General features: G+C 46.3%; 1 protein-coding gene across 19 annotated transcripts in view; it reads right to left on the bottom strand.

Moving 5' to 3' along the window:
- EXOC7 (exocyst complex component 7) overlaps positions 1-17,422 on the bottom strand; it is a 32,784-nt gene extending 15,362 nt beyond the window's left edge. For 7 of the 19 annotated variants that reach the window (XM_024101653.3, XM_042841145.2, XM_042841143.2 and 4 more), the window contains exons 1-7: positions 17,134-17,422; positions 11,402-11,467; positions 9,513-9,697; positions 8,672-8,777; positions 6,171-6,393; positions 5,314-5,481; positions 3,928-3,939 (exon numbers count right to left, since the gene is read on the bottom strand). In XM_024101653.3, coding sequence (XP_023957421.2) covers positions 3,928-3,939; positions 5,314-5,481; positions 6,171-6,393; positions 8,672-8,777; positions 9,513-9,697; positions 11,402-11,467; positions 17,134-17,403 — 1,030 coding nt within the window. In that variant the 5' untranslated portion in view covers positions 17,404-17,422. The remainder of the gene's footprint in view (positions 1-3,927; positions 3,940-5,313; positions 5,482-6,170; positions 6,394-8,671; positions 8,778-9,512; positions 9,698-11,401; positions 11,468-17,133) is intronic. The other 12 variants (XM_042841142.2, XM_065563422.1, XM_024101650.3 and 9 more) reach the window with 2 other exon arrangements.
- Positions 17,423-20,234: the final 2,812 nt, after the last annotated feature.

Here is a 20,234-nt window from a genome sequence, read left to right as displayed (position 1 = left end):
TCTTTGGGAAGCTCAGGGTCCCAAATTGGGTATGATGGGAGTGGGCTGAAGACCCAAGGTGTGTTAAGTTCACTTCCCAATTCTAAAACATTAACCCTTGAGTAAAACACCTCACTTGCAACATTTTCTTTTTCTGATTCATCCCACCAATTTACAAAGTGGTCTTAACTGCTTATTTAAAAAATAAATCTCAATAAAACAAATTCACATGGTGGTAATTTTCTTATTTCTACAAATTCCAAAGGCTTGAGAAGAGTCATGTCCACTTCCTATATTGATATCATTTATTCCACAGGCCTCTGCAGTATTTGTTTTTATGTAATCGACCTCTACCCAAATCCTAACGGATTCATCTGGGGCAGTTTTAAAACACATGAGTTCTTTTCATACCAACGCCTCCAATTAGTTACAAGCACTTTCAGAAATCTTACTTACAACAGAACTTATTTTATTGTTTCCAATGGCACTAAAATGCGTACAACTCCTGGAAACATTTCTGGTGGTCTCTGGTTTTGTAAGTATTCGTGCAACCCCTCCCCCCCATATATTATAAATTGGAGTCAACTGTAAATTGCAGAGATCACTCCTGCTGATCTGTCATGTTGTCAGTAAGAATTCATTTAGCATGCATGCAGCACACATCAGTAGGAATAGCTAGTCCTAGGGGCACGGTCACAACCTCTTGACATGCTTGCCTCAGATAAGAGCTGCACTGTCAGTAGTGCATTTTCTCATTTGCACAAGAACAATCAGATGCATTTACATTCAGACATAGCAAGTGTTTGTGTGATTATTTCAATGCTGCTGCATCCCTGGTACTTCGTATCACAATTGGGCCTTAATGGATTCTATTGGAAGCCAAATGCCTTTGTTCCATGATTATTTCCTCTGATTAGGCAGCTTTCAAATCAAATGAGATAGTGCAGCAGTTACTAATGAAGGCATCAAATTCAAGAGCTGAGCAGGGATCTAACTGGGGACACAGAAACAGGTTATTCATCCTGCTGCTCAAAGATTATATTGCCTTCCCCATGGTACCACCTCCCCAACCGCCAGGTAAACTGGAACAGAAAGAAATTAACTGATATGAGCATAAGCTGATGCTTATAGAAAAAGGCCAATACACTCCTGGAGAACAGTCAAAGTCACCTCCAGAAAATTAATGAGTCTTTCCCTCCCGTTAGGGTCAAATACAAGGTGTAAGTTCTCAGACTGCTCTGCTGTCCTTTCCAGTATGACAGTTTCCCATCCTCTGAGCAGTTTTCTAATGCAACAGAAGGTAGCTCTGCTCCCTATCTCCTTGTGAACTGACAGCAGGTGTCTGTAGGAGAGTGGGTGAAATTCAATGGCCTTTGTATGGAGAGGGTCAGACACGATGATCATAATGGTCTCTACTGGACTTACAAGTCTATGAACACCCAACAGTTCTGGGAAGAGATTTTTTTAGTTAGCGCCGCCTGCTGGCTCTAGAATAGCAGTTAAAAAATGGCAGCTTTTCAAAAGCTTCTTGCCAGCAGAGTGGCAGGTGTTTTAAGAATGATATTCAGAACAGGAGGATTTTTCCCACCATGTTGTAGCAATTTTAGGGCAAATACCCCTTTGGAGCCCCAACTACGCTCGTCCTCTTTGACGCAGTGCTAAAATTTAGGAGTGGGAAGAGATCAGCGTTTTCAAAGGGCTGTAAAGCATTATGCCTACAATGAAACACGTTGTACAAGTTCCACTCATTTGAGGTTAGCTTTAAGAGCGTCTCCGTCTCACGATGAAGGATGTTGGAATGCATTTCAATGAATTGCTGAAATTTCACTCCAAAACTTTAGAAACCTTGCTCATTTTGTCTAACACACAGCTGTGAAAAGGATCACCCCTGGAGGACTACGAAGGCCTTACAAGTATGTGATGTGACCTCAGGAGGGTGCTGAAGAAGTATGTGGTACAACTGCAAAAGAAATGGTGATGGTGATACAAGACTGCATTGACACAATGAACAGGTACTGATAATAAGCTCCCCAGAACCCAGCTTAATCCTGGTGGGTTCTCTGGCTTGCGGTCCTGCCTCTCATACCTTGCCATCGTTTTCACAGACACTAGCACCCTTGGACTTTGCTTAGCATTTGAAAGGGCTGTAGCACAGATTTATTTTAGTGATTTATTCTTTGCAACAGATTAAAGTGTGTGTCAGGGTCTGTGCTGGGATATTCTTCCATTAGGACTGGGGAGCTCTTATCCTACATGCTTGAACTACCAGATATCCTCCTCTTAATGCTGTCTGAGATTTGATCTGGAGTTCGCTTTGATCACTGAATCGATGGCATAGAAAACATAGTGATTTCCTTGCCCAAACTTTAGAATGATGAAGATTAAAATAAGGGGCATTTAAACTCCAATAGAAGAATTTTGTTATGGAGTGCCACAGTTCTGATTTGGAGATCTGTTAGATCTTCACCTCCAGAGCCGTCCCTGAAAGCTGATGGGTCTGTGGGAAATAAGATAGGCCAATGCCAGGAAAAAAGATCTCATTTCTGGGTAACTATGCAGCTACAACACATGGCTGGTGTATTTGGAAATGGACAAGCCAGTCAGAACTTGAGCCTGGTTCAAAGAGAGACTCTGTCCTTGTCTGAGAATATGGAAGACACGAATTAGCTACTATTATTTCTTGAGATTCACAATACCCTAGATAATCACTTTACTGGATCTCTATTTGACACATGTAATGTCATCTCCATTTGCTCATCTTCTGAGTTTGTTTTTGTAACCCAGAAACACAAATACAAACACAGCCACTGCTTGGCTTATCCTACAAACTCTCTGGCTAAACACAGATCTAGGCCAAAATTTCTGAAGTGACTAGTGGTTTTGGGTGCCCAAATGGAGACCTTTTGGACCTGGTTTTCAGAAGGTGGGTGTTCAGCGCTTTCTGAAAAAACAGGCCCCTTAAGGTGTCTCAAGTTGTGCACCTAAAAACTGAGGCACATACAAATCACTAGTCATTTTTAAAATGATCTTCATAGTGGGAGAACGACAAAATATTCAGCAATGGAAAGAGAGCTGTTGAGATATAAGGGAAAGCCTCCATTATAACGTGGGTCTGAAACACATTTGCTGACTGTGTTGGTTTAGCAACATTCCACGATGAAACTCTCTCTAATCCAGGAATCTTTTCCTGTATAGTTTCAAGGTCAGATGGTATTGAAGATTGGGGGGCAGATCCTAAATGTAGATCAGCGCAACTACACTGACTTCAATGAAGGTAAGCTGCTTTGCACCCCCTAAGGCTCCAGCCCTCTGTCTTTTTTGCCTGTCTAGCTGCAGCTGTCTAGCACAGAAGTGCTAAATAACCAGAACAAGGCTTAACATCCACTTTCCTTATTGTAATGATTTGATAGAGCAGGTGCTCCCATCAGGGATGCAGAACACAGAATCAAGTGCTATTATGTTTAAGAATTTGGGTTGGATTAAATATGGGAAAACACTGACTCCCCTTAGCAAAAATATATACACCCACAGCCATCATCTTTCTGGACAGAGGTTCACATGATCAACTCCATCCTGCAAAACTCAGCAGTAAAGCTATAAGAATGGAAATTCACACCTCTCCAGGTGGCTCGCTGGTGACAGGAAGAGTTCTGTCTGAAACTCTGGTTCACTGTAGCTGGTTATAAAAGTCCTGCCAAAACCTGCCATGTCTTCATAGCTCTCTGAACGGTCAGCTTTCAAGAACAGCTCTGATGCATGGTACTGAATGTGGGGGTGCATGTTTTAATACCTAGTTATGTGGTCACCAGTTTTAAAGATCTTCACTAGCAGATTTTCCCTTTAAATATCCCAGCCACAGCCTTTGCTATTAGCAGGAAGAGGACTGACTAGGTGGTAAAGAGGGACCTGGCAAGCTGCAGAGGAGACACACACAAAAACACAGTTTACCTGGAATGAAGACTGCCATTCACATAAGGATTATAAAAATAAAGACAACACAATTAAAATGAATACTTTCCTTCCTCCTCTCTGGGCCCTCCACCAGTTCCCACTCCCTCCTCCCTTCTCCAATTGTTTTGCATATAGGAAGAGTAAATATCTGGGATCCATACTAGAAATAGCTACATTTGAAATTATTTCTTCTGCACAAGCTAACAAATTGCACATTAAGTAGATTGGACCAGATGTGCCAGAGCCTTGGGAGTGCTATATTGAAAGTAGATCCTAACAGAGGACCTGATATTCATTCTGAATTTGTATGCGATTCTTTTTAGTGCTGCTGAAAGTGTCAGACAGACAGCCCTGGAGAGTAAAGTTCTCACTCCACAAAACAGGGACAGCAGCGGGGGAAGCTTTCCCCACAGATATGCCATAACCATGACCTGGAGTTTCCATCTCTGGGGGGAAATGGGCAGTTCAGTTTCCACAGCTTGCTAAATCCTTGGCCTCTTTGCTTTGTTTTAGGATCATAGGGCTTCCCAGACTAGATCAGGCATCCTGTCCATCTAGTCCAACATCCCATCTGACAGTGGCCAGAACCAGATGTTCAAAGAAAGGTGTAAGAACACCGCACTAGGCAGATGTGAGAGAATCTGCCATCTACACAGGTCTCTTCTCAATCTCTAATAGTTAAAGATTGGCTTAGGCACAGAACCACAAAGTTTCCAAAATTGTTATTAATTATGACAACTCTGAATAGTTACAATATCAATATATATGTCCAATCCCTTTGAGGCTAAGAATTTAGCAAGATTCAAAATGACTTCCTGTGGCGGTGAGCTTCACAGTTTAATTACATGTGGTGTTAAACAGTATTTCATTTTGCCTGTTTTGAATTTCCCACTTTCTAACTTTATAGAATGTCCCTTTTCTCTCATGTTTTGAGACCGAGAGAACAGAAATTCTCAATCTGCCTTCTCTACATCATTCACTATTTTATTGACTTACGTCCCCTCCTGTCTGTCTCCTTTCTAAGGTAAACAATCCCAGTCTTTGCAATATCTCTTCATACAAGGGAGTTTTTTTAAAATGTCCCCTGAAATATGGACTGGATGAGCCAACAAAATAAGAGATGAAAGAGGGTCTATAATCTAGGAGTTTAACTCAATGTGAAAGTCCCTGATAAGTAAAAAGGTGTTTGCCATTCAACTCCCATCCACCCTGCTACCTTCAAAACACCTTTTATAACTAGATGCTACCCCATGAGATGGAGAGGCACAAAGGAGAACTCTGGTCAGTGAGAGACACACCCGTTACAGACAAGTGGAACAACACGCCCAGTGGATGTTCTTTAGCATCAGCGCAGGAAATTGATCCTTAAATTCTGGAACTAACCTGGTCTCTTGATGGGCTTTTTGGTCGGTGTGTCCTTCCTCTTGTTCTGAATGGCGGGGGAGTACGGGATGCCTGTGGAGGAGCTGTTCTTACGGAAGTGCTCCTTCAGACCTTTGATGGAGCGGTCGAGCTGGCTAGAGCGGATTTGGTAGTAAACATTCATGAAGTCTAAGGAGACAAGACAAAGGTATGACTGATAACCAAATTCAAGGCATTCTTTGCACAATGAGGATGCTGTTGCTGGACCTTTCCTGAAAGCAGGCTCTGCACAAAAGAGACTGACCTGCTTTGACTGGGGTCCCACATTCAAGTTCCTGCCTATAGATCGGTCCTAGGGATCTTTTGCTTTAAAGAAATTTGATCCTACATTGTAAACTCTTTGGGGCAGGGAGTATCATTTGCTATTCTCTCTATTTAACAGAGGGGGAAACTGAGCACAGAAGGGTTAAACGACTTCCAAACGGTTATTATAAGCACTACAGCGAAATAGGTTTTAAAAATAAAAACGGGTTGTTACAAGGAATCTGATTTACACTACTCACCTAGAAATGCCTTTGACAGATAGTCAGAAGTTTTGCTTTGCTACCATTCTTTGTCAGTTTCCAAAGGCAATGTGATCGCTTGGCTTGTTAGTTGCACAACTACCCTGAAAACAGACCTGACTGCTGAGAGGAGAGATCGCTTACTGGCTGAGTTCCACAGTGACACACACAGCCCTCAGCAGACAAGTTTTGCTCTCAGCAATGTGCAATAACATGGTTGATGGATTCCACTGGAGTGACCAAGATAAACATATCATGTATCACATATCTGCTTGTTTCAGAGATTGGCTCACTTAGGGATTCCTTTTAGTTTACCTTGGTTTCTTCCATACTCCACCAGCCAAAGGGAGATACGGACAATGTCTTGCAAGACACTCTCAGGGAGGTGTTCCAAAATCATATCTTCCTGCGTATCAATCTCGTCATCCCCGCTGATCAGATCCAGGATGAGGATCGGAGGAACTGGCTTGGTGTGTCGTGTCATCAGACTGCGAAATTCTGACTCCAGAGATTCCTTCCCCCTCTCAAACAGGGATTTCTGGAGGAGAGAGGAGAAACAACCTCTCCCAATATCTTTAAACATCACCTAATCTCTAGTGTACCTAAATACTGTGTACCACTGACATCTCCTACCAAATGCAATGTAGCCTATTGTCAAAAGAGTTTTAAAAAGTAAGGAGTTGGGAAAAACAAAGTGGAAGAATTACTCTGCAGGGGATGAAGTTTTGTTCTGCTCAGCTGCAACCTCTCTAGCTGCTAAGGGAAAGGCAATAGCTATCCAGAGGGAGTTCTAAGCATTCACAATGAGCTGGAAAAATGGGGTCACATTCTGCTCTCAGTTACACTTCTGCAAATCCACCGAGTTCAATGCAATTACTCCAGGTTTACACTGGGATAATAGCAGATCTGGCCGATGGTATCTATAATAGGAGGTCTTGAAAGAGAAGAGGAAAGTGACATTTAAATAGAAAAGTTGAAGACTGCAGCAAGGATAATGCATAGAAGGCTACAGTGAGCGTACAGTTTCCATCCCTTCTTTCTGACCAATGGTCCAGCATTAGTGCTTGGACTAACGGATTCTGAAAGTACTGCCTCACCAAAGCGTCCATAGCCCAGGTAGCTTAACAGAAGCTAAGTTTAAAAAAAAAAAAAAGGGTCGGGGGGGAATCTTATGAATTGTTCTGATTCCTTTCTTGTTTCCCCCACAATGCTTCAGTTGGGACAGTTTCAGCAACTGAGATCTCAAAATGTTAGTTAGCAATTAATTCTTCAAGCCACGCGAAAGCTGGAATTTCAAGCTGCTTTCAGATAGTAAAGCCTTTTAGCTGTTCTTGTGACAGCAGCTGCTAAAATAATGCCAGAATTTAAGAGGTGGCACAGAGTGGGGAAGGGATCACAGGTGGTGGTGAAAGAATTCAAGATGGCAATGAGCATATGGGATTAATTTTAGAGTTGATACAGTATTTGATCTATTTTAGGTACTTATATGACCTCCATTACTACAGTATATGAATGCTTCATAATCTCATGTATTTATCCTCAAAACCCCCTGTGAGGCAGGCAGAGCTATTATCCTCACTGTACAGATGGAAATGGAGGCACAGAGAAGATAAGTGACTTGCTCAGGGTCACACAGGGAGTCTGTGGTGGAGCAAAGCCTTAGAAGGCCAGTGTGATGCTGTCTGCACAGAGAATGGCCGACACCTTGTCTCCTGACAACTGATGGCCTGGGCCCCTCCCCTGCAAAGGTGCCAACTGAAGGTGTTGGAGAACAAAGAAATCAGATGGCCTCCTGGCCGAAAAAGGAGACAAAGGCCAGAGGAGGGGCTGGAGAGTTTCAGTTTTGGAGCTGGCTGGGGAAATGGAGGGGGGCCCAGACAGGGCTCTGGCCTCCCTGCCTCAAGATGGACCTGACTTAGGGATCCTGTTTCCTGTACCTACAAGCTCTGTTCTGGACTGTGTTCCTGTCGTCTAATAAACTTTCTGTTTTACTGGCTGGCTGAGAGTCACGTCTGACTGTGGAGTTGGGGGTGCAGGGCCCTCTGGCTTCCCCAGGAGCCCCACCTATGCGGACTCACTCTGGGAAGCGCACGGTGTGAGAAGGGGATGCTGAATGCTCCGAGATCAGACCCAGGAAGGTCGAAGCTGTGTAAGCTTCTTGCCCTGGAGACAGTATGCTCACCGAGAGGAGGCATGCTTCCCCAGAGTCCTGACTGGCTTCATATGGAGTAGTTCCAGAGCCTTGCCCGGTGACTCTGTGACACCATCCTCTCAGTATCACCAGAGCTAGAGACTAATCTGTCGTGGCCAGGATTTATACAAACCCAAGGGAGTTAGGCACCCAAATCCCATTACATTTGAAGCACCTAACTCCCTTGGGCACCTTTGCAAATCCCAACCTATACTATTTAGCAATGCTCAGCGCTCTGTTTTCAAAGTGCATGAATGTTTGTTTCTTATCTTGGGGATTCATGGGCTACTGGACCATTACCTCACACTAGCAGTGTTTCATAATAATCCAGGGAATAAGCGTAGCAAATCCTGGGCGGTGGATTAAAGACATTTTCTATCTTTGCTAGGAGTAAGAAATAATTTAGGAGCATGCAAGGTACATGCTTTCAGCTATTGTAGGTCTTATTGGTACAGAATCCTAAGAAAGCCAACAGTCAGGAGGTAAAGCATTATCCTTGCTAACAAATCTAATTGGGATCCTAGGAGAACGTTCCTACAAACAAACCTCACTTTGCCACTATGCTGCAGATGTCAGAGAAGCAGATGCCCACACAAAGCCCCTGGTTTTCAAGCACACTACATACCACCCGGTTCAGTTCTGGGCTGTCAGGATTGTTGTCCTGGAAATATTCCACAGCTTTCTGGATTCTGGCCATGCAGCCCAAATACTCCTCTAGTCTCCCCGTAGGGCTGCAATAGAAATAGTGCACGCATGAGAAAGACACCAAAAACCTCAATGCCGGTTGAAACAAAACCAGTGAAGACCTCAACTCCACTTTCTTCACCACCACCCGAATTCACTAAGCAACTTGCAAAGGCTTGCTTTAAAAAGACCTGATTCAAGCAAAAACAGCAGCCCATTACAGTATTCCACAGTGCTATGAGACTGGAGTCAGTCTGCAGCCTCTCACTTCCCAAGCCAGCAATTGCTTCCTCAGTATTTCCACCAGCACACTCAGCCCTTGGTGGAGTGGGAGCATTTCATAAAGCATCACAGTAACTCCTCTGGGCAACCCAAGTGCAAGCATCACAGTAACCCCTCTGGGCAACCCAAGTGCAAGCAACACTAGCTCCATAAAAGGATGTCCATCCAGTCCACGTTGGCTGGAAAGATGGAGGTAACGACAAGGAAGCAAAGTACCTCTGTAGAAAATTTGGAGAATGGATAGGAGCTCCACACAGGGATCGGGTGCAGAATATGTAAGAGGACCCCAGTGTAGACGTGAGAGCAGGATTTTACCCTTAGAGGTAATGCTAAAAGTTCAGGCTGAGTTTCCTTTGGGGTAAGCACATAGGTATGTAAAAAATACAAAGAACAATAACAAGATTTTTGTGGAGACCTGCCCAATCAACTGCCCCTATTCAAAACAGACATGGGAGAAAGAGATCCAGTAGAGGAAAGTAGGGTCCTGCTACTTGACTCACCCTTCCTTTATGATCTTCTCTGTGTCCTTAGCCACATGGTAATAACTAATGACATGATCCAGACAGGACAGGGTCTTCTCAACATTCTCCTGCAGACGTTGTAGATTCTCTGTCTGCTTATGCACAGGGATGATGGAGTTCTCCAGCTTCATCAAACGGCTCTCAAAGGAGGAGAGGATGGAAACCTAAACCCCCCAAAAGGATCAAACAGCATGGAGTATTTCCTGCCACATAAAACACAACTGTATTGTGGGCTAGTAGTTAGAGCAGGGTACTAGGAATCCTGACTCCCAGCTTCTATTCCTGGCTCTGCCACTGGCTTGCTTGTCTCCTTGGGCAGGCCTCTTAACCCCCTATGCTTCAGCTTTCCAATGTGTAAATGGAAGTAATACTTATCCACCACATAAGCATATGGTGATGTTTAATTAGCATTTGTATAGCACTCAAATCATCACACAGAAGGTGCTATGGAAGTGCTACTATTTGACAACTTGGGAAACCTATCCAAAAGGAGACAAACTGTAGGTGCCTCAAGTCAGGGGAAAGGCTGAAGCAGAGCCTACCGAATGCTTTGTTCAATTGCACTGAGTACATATGAATGAATTTTTACAATGAAGAAACCATTTGACTGAGGTTCATAGCCCTGCTCTGCCATGGCTACTTGGTTGTCAAGAAACGCCAACTTTGCAACCTACTGAATTGGCGGGCAGGTGGCCTCAGCAAAAGGGGATGTTATGGAGGAACAAAGTTCGTCAAAACCCTTCCTTCTTTCTGCCAAGATCATCTCTGTCTTGTCTTTGTTCAGCACGATCTCTCAGCTTTCCCAATATCTAGCTGAGTTCAGATCCTGGGCAAAGAGCAGCTGAAGCTAAACTTCGGCAAGACAGCGGGGATACCGGCAGGAAAAGTATGTTAAGAACTCCCCTCCTCTATATCACCCCCTCTGTCAAAAGCTCCTGCCATCAGATCATCACAGAGGTTTACAATGTTAGGGTCATTTTGGACTCCATGCAACAGCAAACAAACCAAAAACAAGACGATTCCATCTGTATTCTGTCCAATTAGACTCAGATCTGGCTACCGTGATCCAGACTCAATTACTGAAATTGAAAAGTGTGTGTGTGGGGGGGGAATTCATAGGCACAGAATGCAGCAGCCCACCTGTTAAGCAACACGGATGTCCATGAGCACATCAACGGCTCCTCCCTGTGCATGGGCTCCCTAATTCATACCAAATCCAATTCTGGGCCTATGTTCTGATGCGATAGATCAATCACCTCTCCCTCCACAACCAGGATTACTAACATCAGCTACATTCCACTGGCACTACAAAACTGTCAGCCAACAGGGGAAGGCTTGTGAGCTTAGGAGACAGATCTTTCAGAGAGGAGCTGGACCTAGACTCCAGAACTCACTTCCAGATGAATTCAGAAAGACCACTAAGTACATTGTCTTTTCAGAAATAAGTGCAAAACTCATCTTTTCAACTTAGTTTTCCAATAGCTTTCACCCCTCAGCCCTGACACACAGAACATTAGCTGTTTTCCCCGCTGGCTGGAGAGAATTTATTTCTATTGTCGTATACTTGGGAGGCACTAAAATACTGAGATGAGGAGAACCATATGTAAACCTAGATAGATTAGATCAGATTGAAGGATCATTTGAACCCACGTTTCCAGAACTGACAAGCTTGTGCCCCAACACACTTTGTAACCTTTCCTCTTTCTTTAGATTAGATATCTTGAGGAAAGTACCTATTGAACCCACAAGTTCCTCAAACTGGCACAACCAGAGCTTCCAAAGAAACTCTCAGCAGAAAAAGCAACAGAATCAGAGACCAAGCAAAGCATATCCTATCTTTTTAACTTAATTTATGGGACTCTACCTACCATGTTTTTTGTGAGCTGATCACTTTTTTCAAGGCTCTCTCTTATAAAGGACAGCGTTTCTTCTTCCTGCCATTGGAATAAAGTAGAATTCATCAGTTCTGCATGATAGGTGAATTTCAAACCTTACCCAAAAGTGCAAAAAGGGTCAAAGAATACTTCTGTGCATTTCTAACTCCTGTTAAAGAAAATGGCAAGTAATTTAGGTTGAGTTTAAAACCACACGCCTTTAATTAGAACAGAAAACTTAACATGATACAACTTTTTTTTTTATTTCAATAAAGAGGTACCCTGGATTTAGACATTTCTCTCTGGTGTTATGAACTTAAACCCAACAAAATAGTGCTAGTGGGTGAGAATCAACTGATTAACTATAGGTTTTAATTTGTTTAAAATCAATTAACCCAGTGTAGCAAACCCTGTTAATTCAATTTATACCTGTCTTACGCCTGGTCTACACTACAAATTTAGGCTAATGCGAGTCACCTTGCATCGACCTCGTTGTGCGTATGACTACACTCAAGTTTGTCTCCCACCAATGTAAGCACCCCATTACGACAAAGCAATAAACACCACCTCCCTGAATGGCGTTGAGCCATGGTCAATGTATTGTGGTCGACAGTGCAAGCGTAGTCACCACCTGACCTATATCGATCTTAACAGTCCTCCAGCAGCTTCCCACAATGCTTGACATTGACCGCTCTAGTCACAATTGTGAACTCTACTGCACAGAGACCCAGAATCCCCACATTAAAATCCCACGTATTTCAAAATGCCTTTCCCTGAACACCCAGCTTGGCAAGCAAACCTAGCAGCTCTCCCTTGTTGTGTGCAACTGCCCAAGTGAACATGCTGGCTACACACGCTTGACACACTCCTGCCTGGAGCAGACAGGATGTCCTGGATCTCCTGGGCCGGTGAGGAGAAGAGGCTGTGAAGGCTTTGGAGCAGCCGTAGAAACGTGGACACTGGGGATGCAGGCGAAGGGGTATGACAGGGATCAGCAGCTGTGCTGCATGAAAACAAAGGAACTGAAGCAGGCATACAAAGTGGCCAAGAAGGCCAACAGTGGATCTGGTGCCAAGCTGCACACCTGCCGCTTTTACAATGAGCTGCAGCCATACTTGGCAGAGACCCATCAGCACCTTGCAGAGCACCATGGATACCTCAGTGGAGCTTGAGGCACAAACCCCTACCATGACCGGCAAAGAGGAGGAGGAAGAGGATGGGGGACATGTGACCTGGTGGTCCTGCTATGCCGCAAGCCAGGAGCCATTCGAGACTTCACTGTAGACTAGTCACTCCTGGCAGCCAAGCATGGGCAAGCCTGATGCAGGGGAAGAAACCTCCAGTGTGTAAATGTATTTCCCATTACAATCTTTCAACGAACAGATGGTGCCTGACCCCAATGTAGCAGGACACAGGTAGCAACTTTCCATTAATTTACTCATACTAGAAGAGGTAGCGGTTCAATAGAGGTCAAGTTGTTATTTGCTTTTCATTCCCCTCTTGGTTTGGGAGCGGGGGGCCTGAGGAGCAGTTTGTTCATGTACACAGGGATGTCCCTTGAATCCTGCTGAGCCATCTTGATGAAACTTTCATGGAGGTTCTCTGCAATCCTCTTCCTAATGTTTCTAGGGATGGCAGCCGTCTTTTTTCCTCTGCGGTAGGGCGCTTTCCCATGCTAGTCCGCAGTGACTTCGGCAGGCACCATTGCAGGCTAGTGTCATGTGGGCCTGGGCAGCTTCGGGACAGCTGAGCTCTCTGTGCCTTTGCTACCGTCAGGAGCAAGATAGCAGCTAAAACCACCGCCTGAAAACAGTGCCATTGCCCTGCACTCGCACCCAGGGAAACGGGCTGAAATTTTAGTGCTTCGAGTAACCGAACAATGGCTGGCCCCACACAGCAGCACTGGGCCGCAGCATTCCAAAGCCGAAGTGTCAATAAGCATGTCTTGATTAAAATTTTGGGGGAGCAAAGGGAGGGAGTTCTCAGTCTTAACTTTCACTTTCCTTTGTGATTATAAATACAAATGATACTTGTGTGTGCTTTATGTGTAGCTGCTCCCTTTGTGGCCTTGAGGGGTCCCCAAGGCCACACTTGGGAACACCCGACCATGATAAGAAGGAGAAAGAGGAGGACACGGAAGGACATGTTAGCGAGATCCTGCAAGCCAGGACTGCATTGGACTGTGAACAGAGTGTGTGGAGGGTGATTATTGCAGACAGTACGGGAGAGGGAAAGAGCAGACAGGAGAAAGGTGCAGAAGTTAGAGAGGCAGGTGCACCAGGAATAATGGGGCTTCTCCGGCAGCAAACACAAATGCTGCAGACTCTGGTGGACCTACAGGGCTTGCCTCCTTTTGCAACCAACAGGGAACTCAACTTTAGCACCTCCCTACACCTCCCTCAACATTCCACTTCAGGGACTTATCCCTACCCCTACCACTCAACACCGGAGGACAGTAAGGAGAACCATAGCTTCACCTACACTGACCTGTGAGAGTCATGGTTGCTGTTTGTGTAGCCAAAATGGACATGAATGTTCTTTCCCCCTTGTTAAATTCTGTTCCATTAATTTATTTTAGAAGTATTTATTGTACTTGTTTTTTATTGCATATTGTTTTTCTGCACTGATTTTGGTATGCAATCAAAATCTATTCACAACATCTGCTACAGAATGCCTAGCGCTAATGAAAGCACCCACTACTTCTTACAGTACAGGGTGACACAACTCACAGATTCAATGACAGTGTAATAATTATAAATGTACAGCAAGCACCATAAAATTAATAGGTGCATTAACAGATAGTGTTATATTCATAGCTGTACACCGAACATCACACAATTCCTACTTGTGGGGCCCTTCCTGGCCCCACAAACTAGCACAGGGCACCACACCACATTACTGTTACTGACTGTTAAAGTGCTCTTTACAAGGCCTCCCTCACCCACATAGCTCTGCATAGGTTTTCTAACTGCAGTTGTGTTTGGTTACAGTGGCATGCAGAGTTTATCTCCACCCCAGTGGCAACGTTTCCCTCTTTGCTATACACAACAGGCCACAAACATGCAGATACAACCACTGGGATATTTTTCTCACTGAGATCCAATCTTGTCAGTAAACAACATCAGCATACCTTCAATCTACCAAAAGCACATTTAACAGTCATTCTACACCTGCTGTGTCAGTAGCTGAATCTTTTGCAGGTGCTGTCGAAGTGGCTGGTGTGTGGCTCCATGAGCCAGGGGAGCAAGGCGAAGGCTGCGACCCCAAGATCGCTATTGGCATTTCAACATTGCCAATGGTAATCTGCCAGTCAGGAAAGAATGTCCCTGCCTGCAGCTTTCTGAACAGTCCTGTGTTCTTAAAGATGCGAGCGTCAAGCACCTTCCCTGACCAGCCAACACTGATGATGGTGAAGTGTCCCTGATGATCAACCAATGCTTGCATAATGCTTTAGTTGAGTTACTCTGTGGCAAGGTGAGCTGGTGCCAAAATAGGGACATGCATGCTGTCTATTGCCCACTGCTGTCCAGGAACCACATGGCTGAAAATCCATCTATGTCCTGCACATTGAGTAGCAGGAGACTGTTAATGACAGTGCACAGTTGCATGACAACAGCCCCTGCTGCGGATTTTTCCAAATCCAAAACAATTTCCCACTGACTGGTAGCCATCCGGCGTTGCAAGCTTCTACAGAGCAATCACCACTCACTTCTCCACTGTCAGTGTAGCTCTCATTCAAGTGTCCCTGCGCTGGTGAGCAGGGGTAAGCTCGGCACACGGATCCAGAAATGTGGCCTTTTGGATCTGAAAGTTCTGCAGCCAGCCACTGCTCATCATCCCAAACCTGCATTACAATGAGCTCCCACCAGTCAGTGCTTGTTTCTCAGGCTCAGAAGCGGCACTCCATTGTCTGCAGCTGCTTCGTGACCACCGCTAACAACTCTGAATGAATGTTCAATCTATTCCACAGCAATTTGTCTTCCACCAAACTGTCATGCCCCCCGTTGGTGTGGTTCTCTCTGAAGCTCTGCAAATACTGGAGGATCGTTCATCCTGGGTTTGCAAGCTCATGACAACAGCGCAGAGCTGCGTGGGCTCCATGCTTCCATCAGCGATGATGGACAGTGAGAAGTGCCGCATGGGTTTGTGGGATTTTTTTAAAAAAAGCGTGAAAATTATGGGATATGGATGGCATTATGGGCTGGAGAAAGTTGCTTGATGGAAACTTGACCCCTTGCTCCCAGCCACCTCTGCATGACTCATTTCTGCCCCAGCACGTATTGCCACAATTTCACAAAAGACAACAAGCTGGATGATGGCAAGTTGCATATTGGGATGCCTGTCCATGGTGCACCACATTGTGCATCGAGCCAAGCACTCTTGGGTGAGTATGTGCAGTGATGACACCAGCACAAAAAAGATATACTAACTGTGGTGGCTTTAAGCTGATGTAACTTGTGTCAACCAAAGTTTGCAGTGTAGATGTGGCTTATCAAGTTAGTTTGCACCTGTAAATTTAGGCAACAGACACAAATTAAACCATTTTTAATCTGATAAAATTCTGCCCACACAGGGGTTTGCACCAGTTTAACTAAACTGGTTTAACTCCAGGGTAAACCATTCTTTTTTTGTCAAGGGAAGAAAACAATAACAATAATGATGATAATAATAAAGTAAACAACAACATTTTGTGGTTCTTTCAAAAGCATCTGGCAGTCCAGGTTTGGCCCCGGCCCACCTATTGACTATCCCTGGTTTAACTGATCTTAATTAAACCACTGCAAGTTGTGCCTGAAACAAGGCTGGGGAACAAGAGTGAAACTGAACTGTCAATTGTCATTGTCCAGGACAGTGGTCCCCAACCTTTTTGTGGCCTGTAGCACATTCATGTTTTCAGAAGAGTGCGGCGGGCACCAACAATTTTTCAAGGCTTATTTTGTATTTGTACATTAAATAATACGAAAAAACATCATATTTAATATTGCATAATATATGAATCCAGAGAGAAGAAAGAAGCCGCGAGGACAGAGAACACCAGCGCCCGCCGCCCCAGAGTACTCTATCCCCAGTAGGTGCGGGGCCGCGGCTTCTCTCCAGCTTAAGCCGTAGCCCCGCGCCGGCTTGGGACCGAGAACACCAGCGCCCGCAGCCTGCAGCCCCGGAGTTCTCTGTCCCCGGTAGGCGCAGGGCTGCAGCTTCTCTCCCCGGCTGGGCACTAGGCGGGTGCACATAAATGCCATGGCGCCCACGGGCACCGCATTGGGGACCACTGCTCTAGAGAGAAGGGCTGTTCCTAGGGAGCGGAGCTGTCCAGGGCAGGGCTCAGGGGGCTCCCCAGGGAGTCTCCCTAGCGCAGGTCAGTCGCAGCGGGTTGAGCTGTCCGAGAGAGGGGCAGTGCCGGGAGGAGGGGGGTGGGTTGCTGCAGCTGCACGGGGTGTGTGTGTGTCACGCTCTAAGGGAGGGAGTCTTTCAATGGGGGGCTATTCAGGGGGTGTCTCTGGGGAGTTGGAGCGGTCCAGGGGCGAGGAGTTTGGGGGGGTGGAGGATCGGGGAGGGGTATGTCAGGGGGAGTCTCAGGGAGGGGGTGGAGCTGTCCGGGGGGCTCCAGAGGCTCCGGGGGATGTGTGGCGGCCCACAGAGAGCCGGACCCCTGCGGGCTGGCCGGGGAGTGAGGTGGGGGTGCCCGGGACTCCCCGGGACGGGCCCAGCCCAGCGCCCGCCTCTACCTGCTTGAGCTTGTCCTCTATCTCCCTCCTGCGGACGGAGGCCTCCTCCGGAGGGATCATCCTACCCCGCCCTGGCGCCGGCGCTGCCGCGGGACTGCTGGGAACAGCCAAGGGGCACCAGCCTGCCAAGTACCCCCGAACACTGCCGCGCCCGCCGCTATCAGCTTCCCCGCCCCCCACTTCCGCCTCACGCCCACGGCCGTCAGCGCCAACCCGCCATGTTGAGCGTGGCAGACGGTGATGCGCCGGCGCCCTTCCACAGGCAGCCATCTTGAGAGTGGTGGGAATCAGTACGCATGCGCAGCTGGAGGACCCTACGGGGTGGCTCCTCCCGAGCAGCAATACGCATGCGCTCCTCCAATAGGCGCCATATTAAGAGTGGCAGGCAGTGGAATGGCTTTTCAAAGACCGCCATGTTGGGAGTGGCATGTTGGGTCTCTTTTGCTATCACTAATGCCTGGGATAGGAATTAGGAGGAGGTACGTATTACATCCCGACCCCCTGCACCATATCACTCCGCCTCCTGCTAACAGCGTGATTGGCTGTGGTAGATCACTGTCCTGCACCTATAGTCTCCACTCCATTACACCAGTTTAACTACCCCAGTGCAGTTTCTCCACCGTAATGGAGTGGGGGGATTAGGCTCAAAAGATCCTGCATAGATCTCAAAAGCCAGTGCCCATTTTTAAAAGATCGTGTCCCCTTCTGTTACACAATTAACATTCTCTGCAGTTCCAGGGGGCAGTTATGTGACTATTAAGATGTTTTAGGATCAGGCAACCTTCCCTTTTAAAATACCAGTTGAAAGTAAGGAGGAGAAATGTTGACTAGTGATTATAGCAGGGATCTGGGAGTTAGGGCTCCTGGTTTCTTTTTCTAGTTCTGCTACTTATTTGGGCGCAGTCACTTGATCTGCTTTTGGCTCTGTTTACCCAACCTCTTGCTTTGTTCTTCAGTTTACCCTATTGCAAAGTGGGTATAATACCACCCTCACAGACACGTCACAAAGATTCATTAATACTCTTTAATTCTCCGAAAACCGTGGATGGAAAGCGCTGTCAAAGTGCAAAGCTGTATTATTAATATCACCGTGTGTGAGTTGTCTGTGGCACTGCAGCTACAAAATCGTCAGCTAAAGGTAGGATGACCAGACAGCAAGTGTGAAAAATCAGGGCAAGGGGTGGTGGGTAATAGGAGAGCGTATAAGAAAAAGACCCAAAAATCGGGACTGTCCCTATAAAATTGTGACATCTGGACGGTCACTTTAGCTAAAGGCCAGGGGTCAGGATTTCCCCCTCAGGGCTTGGCTACTGCCACGGAGGCACACAATGCCAATTTATGGGGGTTACACACTGTACTCCCTCCACATGGAGATGAGAGTAAGTCCCTAGACATTCTCTTTCATTTTGGGAGTTCGCATCAGCACACTCACCTTCTCTTGATAATTCTCCTCCCTGACTGGCTTGCCTGATACAGAGATGCTCATAAGATACTATGCTGAGGAGGGGTGCAAAAGAACCTAGCGAAAGCACACATACAAGGACAGATAGACAGCATCTCCCAAGAGCATCTCATGGCCTCTAGCAGCAGGTCTTGATTCCTTCGGAGCCTTCCAAACTGAAAGCCATACAAGAAACACACATCAAATACTGGCGCTGTGATAATGAGAAGAGCAATTTCAATGGGACAAAAGATCAGCCACATGCAATGAATTCCCAGAACCATTAAAGTCTGAGAACTACGTGTAAAATGCAGCACATCCACCAGATGTCCCCAAGCACCAGCTTTCCTCCTTTTGCTGCTTAGTAGAGGAGAAAAAGGGGGAGTTATACAGTAGAGCAGCGGTTCTCAAACTGTGGGTCGGGACCCCAAAGTGGGTTGCAACCCCATTTTAATGGGGCTGGTATTAGACTTGCTGGGGCCAAGGCCGAAACCCGAGTCCCAGACTCACTGCCCGGGCCAAAGCCTGAGCCCCACCCAGGACTGGCTCCAGGCACCAGCTAAAGAAGCAGGTGCTTGGGGCGGGCAATACCAAGGGGCGGCACTCCAGCTGCTATTGGGGCAGCACGTCCGGGTCTTTGGTGGCAATTCGGTGACGGGTCCCTCAGTCCCTCTCGGAGCGAAGGACCTGCCGCCGAATTGCCACCAAAGAGTGGAGCGGCGCGATCACGCTGCCGTGGCTTTTTTTTTTGCCGCTTGGGGCGGCAGAAAACCTGGAGCCGGCCCTGGCCCCACCAGCCAGGGCCGAAGCCTGAGTGCTTCAGCCCTGGGTGGTGGGGGTCAGGTTACAGGCCCCCTGCCTGGGGCTGAAGCCTTAGGCTTTGGCTTTGCCCCCACCCCTTTAGGGTGGCGGGGCTCGGGCTTTGGCCCCTGGCTCCTGGGGTCATGTGGTAATTTTTGTTGTCAGAAGGGGGTCGTGGCGCAATGAAGTTTGTGAACCCCTACAGTAGAGTCTCTAGGGCTAGCCTGGAACCAAAGAAACAAAAGAGGAATTTCCAGCTATTAGCCAGAGCAGCCATAGGGGGAATATTGTTTTGGGCAACTTGTCCAAGCCAAGCCAATCCTCCAACACCCTTCACCGCTCATGTGCAGCATGTGCCAACTGTAATTTATTTGAGACATTCCTTTGGGGGATGGAGGGAAAAGTCTTAATGTCACAGATCAAGGTAAATATTATGTCGTAAGCTATTTAGCAAACAATAATGCTAATATACAGGGAAGTGGGAACTACATTACTTGGCTGAGAAGTCATTGGCAGCTAGAAACATAGCATAAAGAGGGGAATTTCCCCACCTTGGTCCCCGATAAATGAATCGGCACATCATGGACTGCCCAGTTCCCTGAATCCATTACTGGGGAAGGGAGCTGTATTGTAATGATTAGAAGGAAGTCTGAGGTGTTTTCTGTTATTAAATCAGATTTGGAGCAGGGACTGTAATTTACTATTTGTTTATACAGCACCTAGCACAATGGGGCTATGACCTAGGGGAGGCTTCTAGGCAATACAAAATTGTAATACAATAAAATAAAAAATAATATTTTGCCCTTCACAGCATCTCAAAATGCTTTACAAATAAATCACAGAGTATGTCAGGCCCCTG

Source organism: Chrysemys picta, chromosome 12, assembly GCF_011386835.1.
Source record: "Chrysemys picta bellii isolate R12L10 chromosome 12, ASM1138683v2, whole genome shotgun sequence".
Taxonomy (NCBI): Eukaryota; Metazoa; Chordata; order Testudines; family Emydidae; genus Chrysemys; species Chrysemys picta.
The sequence above is the reverse complement of the archived record's forward strand: the minus strand, read 5'-3'. Positions and strand labels throughout refer to the sequence as shown.